The sequence below is a fragment of the Cebidichthys violaceus genome, unplaced genomic scaffold (genome assembly GCF_023349555.1).
Source record: "Cebidichthys violaceus isolate CVI_PGR_0920_01 unplaced genomic scaffold, fCebVio1.0.p SCAF_3, whole genome shotgun sequence".
NCBI lineage: Eukaryota > Metazoa > Chordata > Actinopteri > Perciformes > Stichaeidae > Cebidichthys > Cebidichthys violaceus.
The window spans coordinates 20,650,346-20,664,792 of record NW_027176483.1 but is presented as its reverse complement, the minus strand read 5'-3'; the positions used below and the strand labels follow the sequence as shown (position 1 = coordinate 20,664,792).

The 14,447-nt window shown below is 43.8% G+C and overlaps 1 protein-coding gene across 1 annotated transcript in view; it reads left to right on the top strand.

Annotated features, from left to right (window-relative positions):
* The first annotated feature begins 1,212 nt into the window (after window positions 1-1,212).
* The window catches only part of LOC137881511 (spondin-1-like), a 77,181-nt gene continuing 63,946 nt past the window's right edge, over window positions 1,213-14,447 (top strand). Inside the window, exons 1-3 of the mRNA XM_068723488.1 lie at window positions 1,213-1,772; window positions 2,602-2,708; window positions 12,756-12,889. Of these exons, the coding sequence (XP_068579589.1) occupies window positions 1,547-1,772; window positions 2,602-2,708; window positions 12,756-12,889 (467 nt within the window). The 5' untranslated portion in view covers window positions 1,213-1,546. The remainder of the gene's footprint in view (window positions 1,773-2,601; window positions 2,709-12,755; window positions 12,890-14,447) is intronic.

The following is a 14,447-nucleotide window of genomic DNA, read 5'->3' as shown; positions in this document are numbered from 1 at the left end:
CTTTCAGTTGGGTAACACTCCTCAGGTTCACACACACACACACACACACACACACACACACACACACACACACACACGCACGCACACACACACGTTTGGCATTTGGACGAAAAGCCCCGTAAACGTGAGCGAATCGGTTTCGGTGCAAAGTTGATTTGATCCTGCTCATTTCCATGAGGTTTTATTCTTCACAAACACACCAACATGTGATAGTACTGTAAATATACAAACGAAGGTAATACGTTTGTTTTTTTTCCATGCTTGTATTTCAGACAGAATAAAGGAGGATACAAAAATGTCACAAAGGAGCAAAAATAAATTACAAAAAGGAAACGGATTTTAAAAAAAAATAAACTTGAAGTTATTGCTTCAGCTGATTCAAAACTACACATTAAATATGAAACCTTAAACCCTCCATTTCCATAATCCCTCGCGCTGTAATACAACTTGAGGAGATGGGAGAGTAGGGTGCAGTGATGAGGAGAGTGACACATTTACTAAGTATCTCTGGAGGACCCGAAGGCGCAAAGATGCTGTTGCGACCCCTAGTGGCCGCGAGACTCTGTCCTGTTGTAGTGTAATGATGTCTTGTGAAAGTGTTCACGAGAGATGTGTTGTCAGCCCGCGAGGAAAAAGCGTTGTTACACCAGATGTCCAAACAGAAAAGTGTGCATTTAATCCACAAGAAAACAAACAACGTGACAGCAGCTTATAACGGAGTTTATGTCCAAACACCTTACGGTTCATTACAATTCAGTTCATTAAATCACGTGTTTCTGCGTTAATCAGAGGGGCACGCGGCTCATACTGTACTCTGGTGTATTTGTAACTTCAGAGCATTGAACAGTACTGCGTTTTGTGTGATACTAAGTGATGCTCATTGCTCGTTTGGTCATTAAAAACACGTTAAACTCTCGTGAGAGCGACACCGATAATGCGTAAATACGCACGGGACAGTACGGTAAAAAGATATTTCGGTACAACGATGTTGCTCTAAAAAAAAAAATCTGCTGTCGGACATGGGTATGTCTCCCCAGTAGGCGCGTGAGAGAGATGCACACAGATAGACACACAGACAGACAGCGCGTGTACTGTACGCGTGTGTGTTTGTGTGTGCGGGGAGGGCTGGCTCCAGTTTTGGACCTTCCCTCGCCTAAAAATCAAGGAGACAGCCGCGTGCACCCGCGCTCGGTTATTTGGCTGCCCCCCCACCCCGCTGCTTCCCAGGCTCTCCGTCAACGCAGCACACTGATCCGGGAACAGCAGCAGCAGCTCCTCTCTCACACCCGCTCAGCTGCGCTTCAACGTGGTGCGCCCTCACGCGCTCTCTCTCTCTCTCTCTCTCTCTCTCTCTCTCTAGTTCAGGATGGACTCGTCTCCTTCTCTTCACCTTTACCGCTGACTGTGACGCCGCTGTACTGAGGTTTGGAGTTCCTGTGGAGGGGGGCTGGAGCTGATCCTCTGCCCGCTGTGTCGCCGTTCCACTGTTTTCTTTTTATTTATTTGTGTATTGTTTGGTTGAACACACTCATCTCCGGACTCCGAGATGGGAATGTATCTCCATGTGCTGTTTTTGCACTGCTATTTCGTCTCGAGTTTCCTGTGCAACGCCGTCGCCTTCGTGGAGGAGCCCGCCGGCGGCAGGTTGGACGGTTACTGCGGCCGGATCCTCCGGGCGCAGACCCAGGGGACCCGGCGGGACGGGCACCACGAGTTCAGGCTCAGAGTGGAGGGGGACCCGGAAACCTATCAGCCGGGCAGCACCTATAGAGGTAGACTTTGTTTTCCTGTTACCAGTCCGTCTGCGCAATCAGTGCGTAAAGCTGCGCCACATTAAGTGGAGTGTTTGTGAAGTTGGTAAACAGGGCATATGTACTCTAACATTCACAGTATTCTTCCCTGTCCTGCCTGGTGCATTTTATTTGTCCTCATTAAAAAAAAAAACTACAACTTTGGTCTACTCACAGGTTCTCTTTGGTAAGATCAGAAGTTAACAAGCAGTTTTCAACAACCAGCAACAATCAAACACAACTTTTTAGAATCCAAACTTTGTTCATAGAAATAAAAAACCCAGTGATGTGAGGAGAGGAGGGGGTTACAAGAACATTCTACAGTTTGACAGCTTTGACACAGAACTAAGAGAAAACCCAACGGTCTCCTCACTGACATCATTTTCCATATCAATCATATCAATCAAAGGTTACGTTCTAATCAGCTATCAGAGACCTGTGGAGGACAACACAAATAGAAGTTATTACACAGCCTTCAAATAAGTTCACTTAAAAAACCCCAAATGCTGGATAAGGTTGAAAATATTGACATCTTCCCCGTCAGATGTTAAGATAAATGGGCTGGTATGAACATTCAAGGTTAGGGCTGTGAGCCGAATAGAACCCTTCCCGGCCTGTCTCCCCCCCCCCCCCCCTCACTTCACTTATTAAAGTGTGGGATGCTAAAGCTCTGTTCATGCGGGCCCCTCACTCATCCACATCACACCGATGCTCACGGGGGTGCATGCTTTTAATGTTGTGTTCATGTTGTGCCCCTTTTACTGTCTACTGTGGAGTTCAACACACCGCACCCGCTCCTCTACTTTAACAGTGATCCTCCTGGCAACCAGCCCCGCGTATTTCCGGGGTTTCACCCTCATCGCGCTGAAGGAGGGCAGAGAGGGCATCGCGGACGACGACTACACCGGCCAGTTCCAGGTGAGGATGTTTTTTTTTTTTTTCTTATGAAAGTCCGCCAAACAGATGACCTCATTTGCATGCAAGCGGGAGGGCTACTTAGCCGCTCCCCCTGCCGTCTTGTGATATGGAGGTCGAAGGAGGCGTTGCTGACGGACATAAACCAAGCCCCGGGTGAAGCTAGAAAACTGAGCTCCCCTGTGGAGGAGAAGAGAAAGGCGTGGTTGCCTCCTTGGTGCGGCTGTTCTCGGGAGCAGGGTCAGGCATGGCATATTTCCTTGCTGAGAGTTGAACTACCCCCCCCCCCCCCCCCCAGCAGGAGAAGCAGAGAGGGAAGGAGAAGGCGGAAGAGGGCAGAAGAGAGGAAGAGAGGCATGTGAGGACAGAGATAAACAGAGAGAGTTGAGGGAGAAAGCAGGAGGGAGATGTGAGATGTTTGGCTCAGTAGTAACACGGCTCCCGCTGAGCGGCGGAGAGCTCCCGAGGAGAGAGCCAGACTTCCTCAATTACCTCCAGCTCAGTGTAAACAGAAACACACATCCGTGGCTGTGTCTCGACACGCTGATGCTAACCAGACTCTCGCCAAAAATGGAGCAGAAGGCTGGCTTTAACGGCGGGAACGTTTCCACCGCTCTGTTTCCACGAAGCCCACCTACTTCGTCACAATGTTGGTCGAGATCTTGTAGGAGTTGTCGCGGACGCATGCGGTGTGTCTGTCGGTTAACGCCGGCAGGGTTTCCGCGTGACGCAGAGTACGAAGCGCGAAGTATGGCGTTATAGCTGTGAACTTGCTGAGTCAAGGGGGTTAGCCCCAGTAGTCAGCAACGACTCCCGCCAAGGCTCACTTGAGGTGGGCTGACCTTTTAAAGTGGACCGGCAGTTCGCATTTTAGTGACGAGTCACTCCTCGTTACTTATCGGTACCCTGTGGAGTTTTTTGACCTCCGGTAGGCGCTATTGAGCAATGTTTTTAAAATGATCATAAATAAACCTTTCTACTGACGGTTTTGCACTGTTCCGCAGTTGGATGGTTGGCACCGGCAACCACGACCTTTTCTTAAACCTGACCAAGTTGTTGGAACATACCTATTTGAAGCCAAACCATGATCTTTTCCTAAACCTAGCCATGTAGTTTGGTTGTCTACACAGGTTGTGCACTGCACGGGCTTGCCCGGGAGAACGCACAAAACAACATTATTACCAGTTACGTAAGAGACACAAACCGTCCTATGAGGATATGTTGTAATTTTAGCAGTGTGCACCTAATAAACTGGCAACTGAGTGACGTGCACATATTCCACCCTTCTATTCTATGATCTATCAGCCACTAAAGTTGGGTGATAAGGCCTGGCTCCCAGTCGCCTTTCCATTCATTCCTACCAGTTCTTCTGAAACAAACCGGTAAAGTTCTTTATGGACTTTGTACACATCATGTTAAACAGGAAACGGCTGCTACAAAGTTGCAACAAGCTTAATTTCAGTCTAAACTATCGTATGCAAATACCATCAATTTTAGATTCAAAGCACAGAATAGATGGTTTTTTTTCAATAAAATGTGGAGCAAATTTCGATAAAATTTTGAACATTTTTAACTGTGGGCAACGCGATTAGTGAATCCGAAAGTTCTTATCGTATTTCTTTGATTGCAAAATGGGCAATTTCTTAACTCTTTTTAACGATTTCTCATAAGTTAGTGCTTTTGAAAACATTACACATGTGTTCCTCGATTATCCATCACCATGTGCATTTTCATGCATTTGCTCATGGTGGCGCTGGAGGGAACAATGTTATGTGATAATATTTCATGGCAGTAGATCCCGCAGTTGTTGAGCTATTTCTGTCTGGACCAGAATAGCAGACAGACAGAAGAGAACAACTTTTACAGGTTTACAGGAAAAATAGTCAGGAATAACTGTAACAAAGGTACTAATTTTACATACAATTTAATCCAAACCACCTCAACCTAACAAGTAGTTGTGTTGCCTAAACAGGTTCTGCACTGCATTTGCCACAAAGTTGCATTCATACTTTTGTATAAATATCGTTGTTTGCTAATATCGTCGGTTTTAGATTCGAGGCATAGATTTTTGTTATGAATATAATATGGAGCACATTTAAATAACATTTAGTGGAAGATTCAGCCGTGAATCATTTAGGGTATCGGGACGTTATTATAGGATTTCCTTATTTGCAAAATGGGCAATTTTGAACTCTTGGGCAGTTTTCTCATATTGCTTTGTATCCCATGATTATCTATCATCATGCGTCTTTTTATGCAAATTCAACTGCACTTTCAAAATATTTTCTTGAATCCAAAATAAATCACAAAGGATTTTGCAGTCTCTGCAGACTTATTGTCTCTTTCCAGATCGTTTCTTCATTCGCTGTCAATCGTCCCGTCCCTGAGAGCTTGGTTGGCTGCCTCTGAGTTTCTAACGTTCCCAAACACTAAATTATCAAGTTTTTCCAACTGCTTTACAAATTTATAAATAAATAACAGCCACCGGATGAAAAGAAGCGAAAAATAAGGCATCAGTAAAAAAAAAGAGAGTTTTTTTACTTGGAGTTTGGTGCTGGCACTTCAGTGTGGTCCCTCTTATCAGTTCTCACAAACCAGAACAGGGGAACCTCGTTGTTTTTCTAGCTCACAGTAGAACTTTGGTTTGGTCTGAATTGAGACAAAGGTGATTTTGAAACACCCACTCCGTGTAGCCGCATCTCGCTCATTTTGATTTAAACGGTTCAAACGCAAACATCTCATCTCTGCCTGCTCTATTTGGTTTTCGCTCCCCGCACAATAAATACCTCCTAGTCTCGACCTCGGAGTCCCGGCAGAGTCTGGAGTGAGGCAGAGAGCGGGGAGTACAAGGCGGCGAGCAGAAACTGGAGCCGTGTGGGAGCCTGAACGAAATTAAAGTTGACATCATGGCTTTTGCAAGCTGTTTATTAAATATTGGCAAATCCTTCAGATCCTTTTTGTCGTGTAATCGACAGTTGTGGTTGACACTTTTATTCACATGTGGAAAAATAATAAAGCCCTCTAGAGATGAGCTGCAGCCAAGTGTTTTGAAGTGTAACTTCACCCCCAATGCGTTCTGCCTCTTTTGTTCTCCACATGGACTGTTTACCTGCATTCCACCGAAGCCTGCTCTAACAGAATTGGTCAATACTACTCGGACTGCTGCGGAATCCAGAACACTTCCGATACCAACGTCTTTACCAGCTGCCGACAGAGTCTACATATGACACGTGTTTAAAAAGATGACCTCCCGTACGCCGATAGCCTGGAGGCACAGTCGACAAATACGACAGCTACAGTAGCTCGGAGAATAGCGATATGGCATGGGGCACTGAATTGGATGACTCCCCTTTAGCTGGGAGTCTTACGGCCCTGCACAACACCCGAGCCTCCATCTTTGGAGTGTCCGTTGTGCAGCATAGTGTAACGTTAGCATGAAACCATGGGGAAATTGGCAAGCTATTCGTTAGCTGGCGCTAGCCAGCCGCTAAATGGAAACAAATTAAACAACTTAACGCTTCATCTACTCACTCTTGCCACAGTATAGGAAAGCACATCGCTGTCGCCAGATAATCAGTCTTTAACACTGATTCACCAGATTCTGTGACGTGCCGTCGGCTTAATTCCCGGCACACAACGGGTGCTGTTATTGTAATGCCACACAGTGGTTATGAAAGTAGTAGAAAAGGATAAACGGCGTGGGGAGAGGCGAGGAGAGGGGGACGGATTAGAGGCCGTTTACATTCTTTTACTTCATGGTTTAGATGAGTCTCAAATTGTCGACTCTAGCTCAGAATTGGCCTTGAAGATCAGGGCCGATTTAAATCACTCGATGGTATTTTCAGCCGTGAAAGGCCAAGCTTTATACATTTGTTAAGAAATGTCAATTGAATTTCATCACAGTGCAGTTATTTTAATAGTTTAAAAAAAACATTTTAAGTGCACAGTTACTCTTTAAAGAATATTTAGGATTCGAAGAAGTTGACTACACGAGATAACATGTGTCCTGCATGACGTTATCGTTGTTCTAAGGACGCTACGTTACATCAGTGGAAACCCTGGATGGATGTAGTGACAGAAATTCATTTCAGTATGATTGCTTTTTAGTAAATATGCGGTTCTTTATGTGCCGGGTCACATTAGCGGGCCGACAAGAGAAGATGCAGCGTGGCAGCGAGACTGACTTTTTTTTTTTCTTTTTTTTTTTATCTAAACGACCTTAATCCATCAAACTCTGCTTCTCTTCGTCCGAGCGGTTTACATAATACTACTTCTAATAAATCTACACAGCAATTCATATTCCTGACAGTTTATTCTCTGCAAGTTAATTACGCGTCTACTTCTGCAATGTCATTGATGTTATTGTGTCGTGGAACGGGGGCCAAATGAACACGGTTTGCGGTTCCCCGTGCGCTCCCTTCGCTCTCTGGTTGTTTCTGGCAGCTGCCCTGGAATGTGCCCGCCTGCTGTTTCACTAAAACGCCACAACCGAGAGTCGCTGCTCATTGTTGCTTTTTTCCTTAAGCAATAATCTGCTCTCTGTCCCCCATTACCGCCATTAAAGGACTTCTGTCTTAATGTGTCAGACCTTCGCGCGACTCAGTATCCCACCGAGTCTGCGGCCTTTGTCCACATGGAAATGTATGCCAAATGGCATATATATATATATATATATATATATATATATATATATATATATATGTGTGGGTCTGCATGTGTGTTTTTCCCAGCCCTCCTTGCGTTAGCGTGGGACGTGGGTCATATTTATCTAGGCCAGCGACGTGTTATTGCTCGGGGAGACAAACATGGGCTTGTTTGGATAAGGGGAGAGATGAGCAGACATGAGATATTATCTTCTTTCTTTTTTTTTCTTCTCCTGCACGGATTATCTAGGGTTCTGAGTTTAGCTGTGGATAAACAAACCCAATCAGTTTAAAGTGTCAGAGCCAAGTCATAGGTTTTCAGATAGAGGCAATTACATAAGCCAAGAAGTGCTTAGAGGGCTCTGGAGACAAGGATGTGTGCGGAGTTGGAAATGATGGCGACCTGATATGTAGCATAACCACAAACCCAAAGTCATTATTGCCTCTCTAAGTACCCGAGTCTCCCAGTTTTTCTTATTAACACGATTTTACAAGAACAACTACACTATGTCCTTGTTTGCTTCAAGGACCCTCAGAGAAGGAAGTCTACACATCTTTATTTATAATGCTTGACAGGCTGGTTGGTTCTGATGCTTGAGGTTCGTATAAATGATGTCGTGCTCTGCACTGATTATGGCTTATTAAATACATAATGCATCAAGACTAGGAGCATCACGACACTCTTTCTTACTAACTGCACTTATGTGATTCACGAGGGATTCAGCTTTGGCTCTGAGAGAAATGAGTTTGCATAAGGAGGTGACAAATCTACTTTAATATATATATATATATATATATTCATTTTTGAATATATACCCAAAGCTTTCACAATTGCTCTTCTTAACACTTTAGTGAGCGCTGCCCGGGAAGTGATTTCACATTTCCAACAGCAGAAGAGAGTGTGTTTTTTCACGAGCAGTGACATACACTGACACTGACCAAAACTTCAGAAACAGAAAACGGGTTCATGCTGTCACCAAAAGGTCCCACCACCCCCGAGAAGTCATCCCAAACAACAAGCTGACGTCACAAATGTAGCAACGGGGACCTGATCCCTCCCTGACTTCCCCCCACAGGTACCGCGTTCAATGGGCCGCAAGCTGGAGGCATCATAACTGACGATGAGACCTCCATTATAGGGAATGTATAATCACCCCAAGATCTTCAATCTATGAATACAAAAAAGAAATACAAAAATAAATAAACTGTATTTTCTGAAATTATAGTACAATATGCACCCCTGGAACAATAGGTCAAGCCTATTTTAATGTGTAAGGGCCATTCTGCTACACAGGGTTGCACAACAGAGTGGAAGTCGTGGTCCCTTTATGCTGCACTAGAGAAACAGAGAGAGAACCTGCTGGTGGTAGTACCAGGGTAGTGCACAAACCTAGAGTGTATATAAGAAGTGGACGTAGTCATCGTGACCCATTGGTTTGTGGCTGCCGTTTTATTAAAGCCTTGAGTTTGGCAATTTTGCCGTGGCCATCTTGAAATACCCTAGCCCCGAACCGGAGGAGTCGCCCCCTGCTGGTCAGTAGAGTGAATGCAAGTTTTAAGACACTTCCGCATTGGCTTTTCTTGATAGAAAGCGGAGGTTTGCCGCCTGTGAAATAAAACACGCCAGTTTGTAACAAAAATGTAAACTTCATAGAAAATGTCACCGCTTCATTTTGAGGACGACTGCCGTCGTCTCAACAGCTCTGTGACTCAACCTTGATCTGAGCAGGAGCCCGTCTAGGTTATTCATGCTGTTTCTCATTGACAATAGGCTAAACAAACTGAGCGGGCAAAGGGTAGGCACACACACACACACACACACACACACACACACACACACACACAAAGTTAACCCTGTTCATACGCACATGCACACGCATTCACAATGGCTGAGTTTCCTTGTCCAGAATGATAACGACCCCACAGTGTATGAATGAATAAATGAATAACTTCAACCCAGACATCTTTCTTTCTGATTTGGTAAAAAATAATAGTTTGTAAGACCCAGCCCAATTTCATAAAAAAGACTTTTCCCTTTGCGTGTCATTTAGTCTGCTCAGCGAGTCTGCTCTTTAGTCAAGGTGACAGACTAGTCTTGTTTTTGTCAGAGCTTTTCACACCAAAGCCCCGATAACGTCAGAGCTTCCGCACAAGAAAAAAAAAGAGATGAGAAAAGGACAGGACAGAAATCATTTGAGTAGCATTGAGAGAGTCCATTCATGTGTCTAGTCTGCGTGAACACAAAGAAGACACAAACACTCCTTAGTTCGATATGGCAGCATTACAGCTCATAAAAACCTTTGAAATTGCTGTTAAACTGACCTCTGAAGCATCGATGGCACTAAAATGTGGATATAGCTGTAAGGAAAGGGGATTTTAAAGAGAGCTTTGGGGTCATTTTTGTATTAAACAGACTCAATAAACAATGCGCTCCCCTCTCCTCCAATGTTGTTTTGTGTAATTGAACGCCAAAAGCCAAAGAACGGCTTCCATTTGCTAGGAAATAAACTCTTCACACACACACACACACACGCACAGTCAGTTTTTCACAGAGGAGATGTTTGGATATGTGACACCGCCGCCTCGGTTGGGTGGCTCAGACACAAAATGTAATATGATGCAATATTTGTGATAGCCCCGAGATCTCGGCGGCGTCCTGCGGTAAATGGCGCGGCTTTGATTGATGGAAAGCTCGAGGCGAAATGTCGGGCGCCTTCGAGGTCTTCATCGAGCAGAAGAACTTCGTTACTCTTCTGAAAATAAGCTCATCTTCAAGCATCGACGTGACATTTCAATCTGTCTGCCTGCCTTGTGTTTTTTTTTTTTTTCCCTCCAATGAAAAGTTTCATCTCTGCACCGAAGGTCCCAGAGGTTTTAACTGTATTCACTGCTTTGTAACTGCTGTGCATTTAATTACAAACCTGCAATGTGTGCTCACACACCGACCGACAAACACACAGCCTTACATCACTCTTATTGTCAGTTTTCTCCAGGGTTCTTTGGCTTGCATTGTCTGTCTCCCGCTCTCTGTCTCTTTGTGTGCGTGAGATGAGTGTGTGTGTGTGTGTGTGTGTGTGTGTGTGTGTGTGTGTGTTTGAACAGGGCTCTGCGTTTGCTTGTGCAGGCACTCTGAAGCATCTGTGTTTACCGTCTCAACAGAGAGAGAGAGATGGAGAGACAGAGAGAGAGAGAGAGAGAGAGAGAGAGAGAGAGAGATCGAGGTAGACAAACCGTGGACACACACAGACATGCCAGCCTCTGCAGTGAAAACAAACGCTCCTTTGCCAGTCTTCCCACACTCCCTCTCGTCCTCTCTTTGTCCGTCTCTCTTTCTGTCTGTCCCGCCATCACTCACGTATTCTCTGTTACCAGTGATGGAACAATAAGGCTTAAAGCTGTCTCTAGATTCTCTGTTTGAGTAAAAGTCTTGACAGCAATACCAATATATACTGTGTGTGTGTATATATATATATATATCAACTGAAGAAAGTTAAAAAAGGCCGTCAATGCAGTTTTGACTTTAACATCACTGACTCCTGACTTCCAGCCATTAGGCCTGAGTCTGATGACTTTATTAAACACTTGATCTAGCGTTAGCATAAAGTGGAGTAGTCTTGATTAATAGCATACTCAAAAGCAGAGCAGGCAAAGCTACTGCTCTCAAGCAGGAGGTTACCATTTTGAAAAGTCCACAACTCAGAATCCAAAGTCTAGGACCTTGGGACTTACATCTCTGTCTTGACCGAGGATGTGATTGTCTTAACTTTGACTTAAAACCAAAGATTCAGCCTTCGATACTTTGGACTTCTCTTGGCATCTCTTTACTTCAGTGTGGAATAGAAAGGACAGTTTGTGAAAGAAAGACGGAAAGAGCTGATGGTGACTTTGTGTCTCCCTCTTAATGTCCTATCAGCAGTTTGGGACGTGGTCTTAGGTCATTGTTGTTGTTGAGCTGAGGCAGCTGGGGAACACTGACCACAAGGTCATAGGCCATGTGTGCGTGTTGCTTATCTGTCTCAGTGTGTGTTTAGTCTTTAAAATGTCTGACCAGGTCCAAGTACCGAAGGGACTAGACACGTCTTGAATCTGTTATTATCCAAAGCCTCATTTAGGGAATTGAGAGAACTTTGCTTTTGGCTCGAGCTGGTGTAACTTGTGTGATTCAATGAAGAAAAAGGAATAATTGTCAAGGTTATCAAAGCAGAGTTAAAGCTTGGTTTTACTACTGCTACTCTGGGCAAACTCTGAGACGATGGACCCATGGGTACAGATATGCAAAAGGCCCCACCACCTTTCCTACATAGGAGCAAGATCAACATACTTTATAGATCCTTCGCCTCTTTTTGCCTGTGGTTGTTTTTCCCCTTGTTGTAGTTGTTTGGTGTTTCTCTGTGGACATTTGAGACTCTAGTCCTAATAGTCCTTACAGGTCTCTTTGTGGTCTCTTTGTCTCTTTGCAGCTGTTTTGCATCTCTTCGTAGTTGTTCCGGTCTCTGTATAGTCTTATTTTGTCTCTGTTGTGGTTTTAGGTTTCTTTGTGGTCATTTTGAGTGTCTCCCTGGATGGAACACGTCTCTTTGCGTGACATTTTGTAGGTGAAGGCAACGGGGACCCCTGACACTTTGAGTCCCTATGCCTTTGTCCGGTAGGCCTGTTAAAGTAACGTGTCCATGATGACTACTGATGTTTGTCTTAATATCTATAAAGAGTTGAATAATAAACTATGATAACAATTTTGATAAGCAAGCATTTCTGAGAGGCTGCAATGGTCATTGCAAAGACTGAAAGATAAATCAAAGTGATAGTTTTACTAGTTGAATCTGTGATATGATGATGATGCTGCCACAGTCGGGCATCCCCCAAGTTCTCTACCAAATTTCATAGCAATTCATCCAATAGTTGTTGCAAGATTTCACAAAAATACTAAAATGTCAACCTCATGGTGGCATGAGACAAAGCTGTCAAAGAACTCAGTAGGATTCATCCTCTGGGGATCATGATTGTCTGTACAAAAAGTCATGGCAGTCATTTGTGGAGATGTTTCAAGCTGGACCACAGAGCTTGACCGAACCAACTGAAATTGCCGATCCCGATCGTAAATTGAAATTGCCTCACCAAACAGACAACTTTTGGGAGTGTTTGAATGGCGTTCTAACTTTTGAACAAGTTGCAACTACATAGTGATTGAAAATGAATTTGGTGGATAGTTAGTCCTGTTTTGAAGCACACTGCCTCTGACCAATGATCTGGTGAGGTTTGAAGTTCATGTATGAGTGATGAAGAGAATTATCAGTTTTCTGTTTTACTTACTACCAGAAATGACCTCAGACTCATAATGAGCCTTGCCAGATCATGACGACTGCTTTTGAATATGTTTCTACTAAATCCTTCCTTCTTCTGTTTCTAGAACATTGATGAAGAGGACACACAGTTCATGACCAACTGTGCCCCTGCAGTGACGGAGAGCACACCTCGCAGACGCACCAGGATACAGGTCTTCTGGACGGCGCCGCCCACCGGGTCTGGCTGTGTTATACTGAAGTGAGTTTCATATTGGTCTTATTATGCTGTACCTTTACATAAGATTAAACTTTTCGACATTATGGTGCCGTTGTTGGAGGGTTTAGGGCTGCTTTCAAGTTGAAACATAACATTAATTACTGTGACTATTTTGAAAATTGTCCAAAATCCAATATTTCAAAGACAGCTCCCAAAACAACTTGCATTAATTGGCTATGTTGGCGGAAAACCGAAAAGAAAAACAATGAGCAAAATGATTTTGTGAATGTGTTTTCCTTTGGTATTAAACAGATGTTCAAAAGTGAGTCCAAATGAGTCCGTTCACTGATCTTGGTGTTTTGACAAAACAGAGAAGGGTTAACTGTGATAAATGACTTCACTCGAGCAAGTCTCAAGTCTCTGCAAGTTGATTTTCATGCTGTGACAAAATGTATGTAAATCAGTGGCTGTCTAAAGGAAAGTAATCAATCTAAAAGGCACATGGTGTGCTGTGGATAATTGAGAGTACTAATGGAAAGTAGTCTATTGCTCAAATTAAAAACCACCAGTATATCCATCAACTTATATAGTTCCACAACAGCAGGAGCACTTTATCTGCAGTTACTCATTGAATACTGTACGCTCATTGTTATTTTTTACAGATAGTCGTAATTTGGTTGTAGACAACGCATTAAGCAAGCTAATGCCAGGTGTTTCTCCAGAAGCCATGGCACACTGTGGCTTGTGTAAAGGGATTGGCTTTACAACAAAGAGACAGATGATGGTTACGGGGGGGCAATTTGTGGTTTGAAGCAGGTGTGACTCTAAACCTGCACTGTGTTATTTCAAGTGTGTGTGTGTGTGTGTGTGTGTGTGTGTGTAACCTAAGATTTTATGTGGCTGTGTGAGGTGGCAGCAACAACTCTGTTTCCCTGTGAAACATGATGGTGGGTTAACTGAAGCAGTGGGTGTGCTATGGATAGTAATGATAGTAAGCTCATGATTTAGGTTTTAAAGGAGATCTTTCGATAAATTGGTATTAATTGTCTGACAATGATAAATAAGAAATTGCACCGGAGAATTTAAAAGGAATGTTTGAAGTAATTTAGAAATTGTATTATCATTGTATGTTTATCCAACAGAGGCCACTGATTTGTAAAAGTGCAATAGTCCCCCCCGTAGTTTAGCTTTCTCGGTCTTGTAAGCTATTTTGGTGTTAAGCAATCTTGGAACCCAAGACGGCTATTGGTCTAAAGAATCCGTCTTTAGACCAATAGCCGTTGGGTTCCAAGGGGCTATATTTCTGGGGTTCAGGTATACCCAGCAGATATACAACTTCCTTTTCAGTGTGCGGAATTATTTACAATACAATTAGCAACTTTAGATGCGAGACTAGAGTCTAGAGACAACATCTACGACTGGATTGTTACACAAGGAGCCAGTTTAAAACCAATACAAATCTAAATCACGATAGCCAATAGGTTCCAAGATTTTGGTATTTTGGCCAATGCATTCCGCCTCATTTGCTCTCCACACGGACTGTTTACCTTCATTCAACCAAAGACCGGTCGACGTGATAAGTCAATACCACTCGGACTGC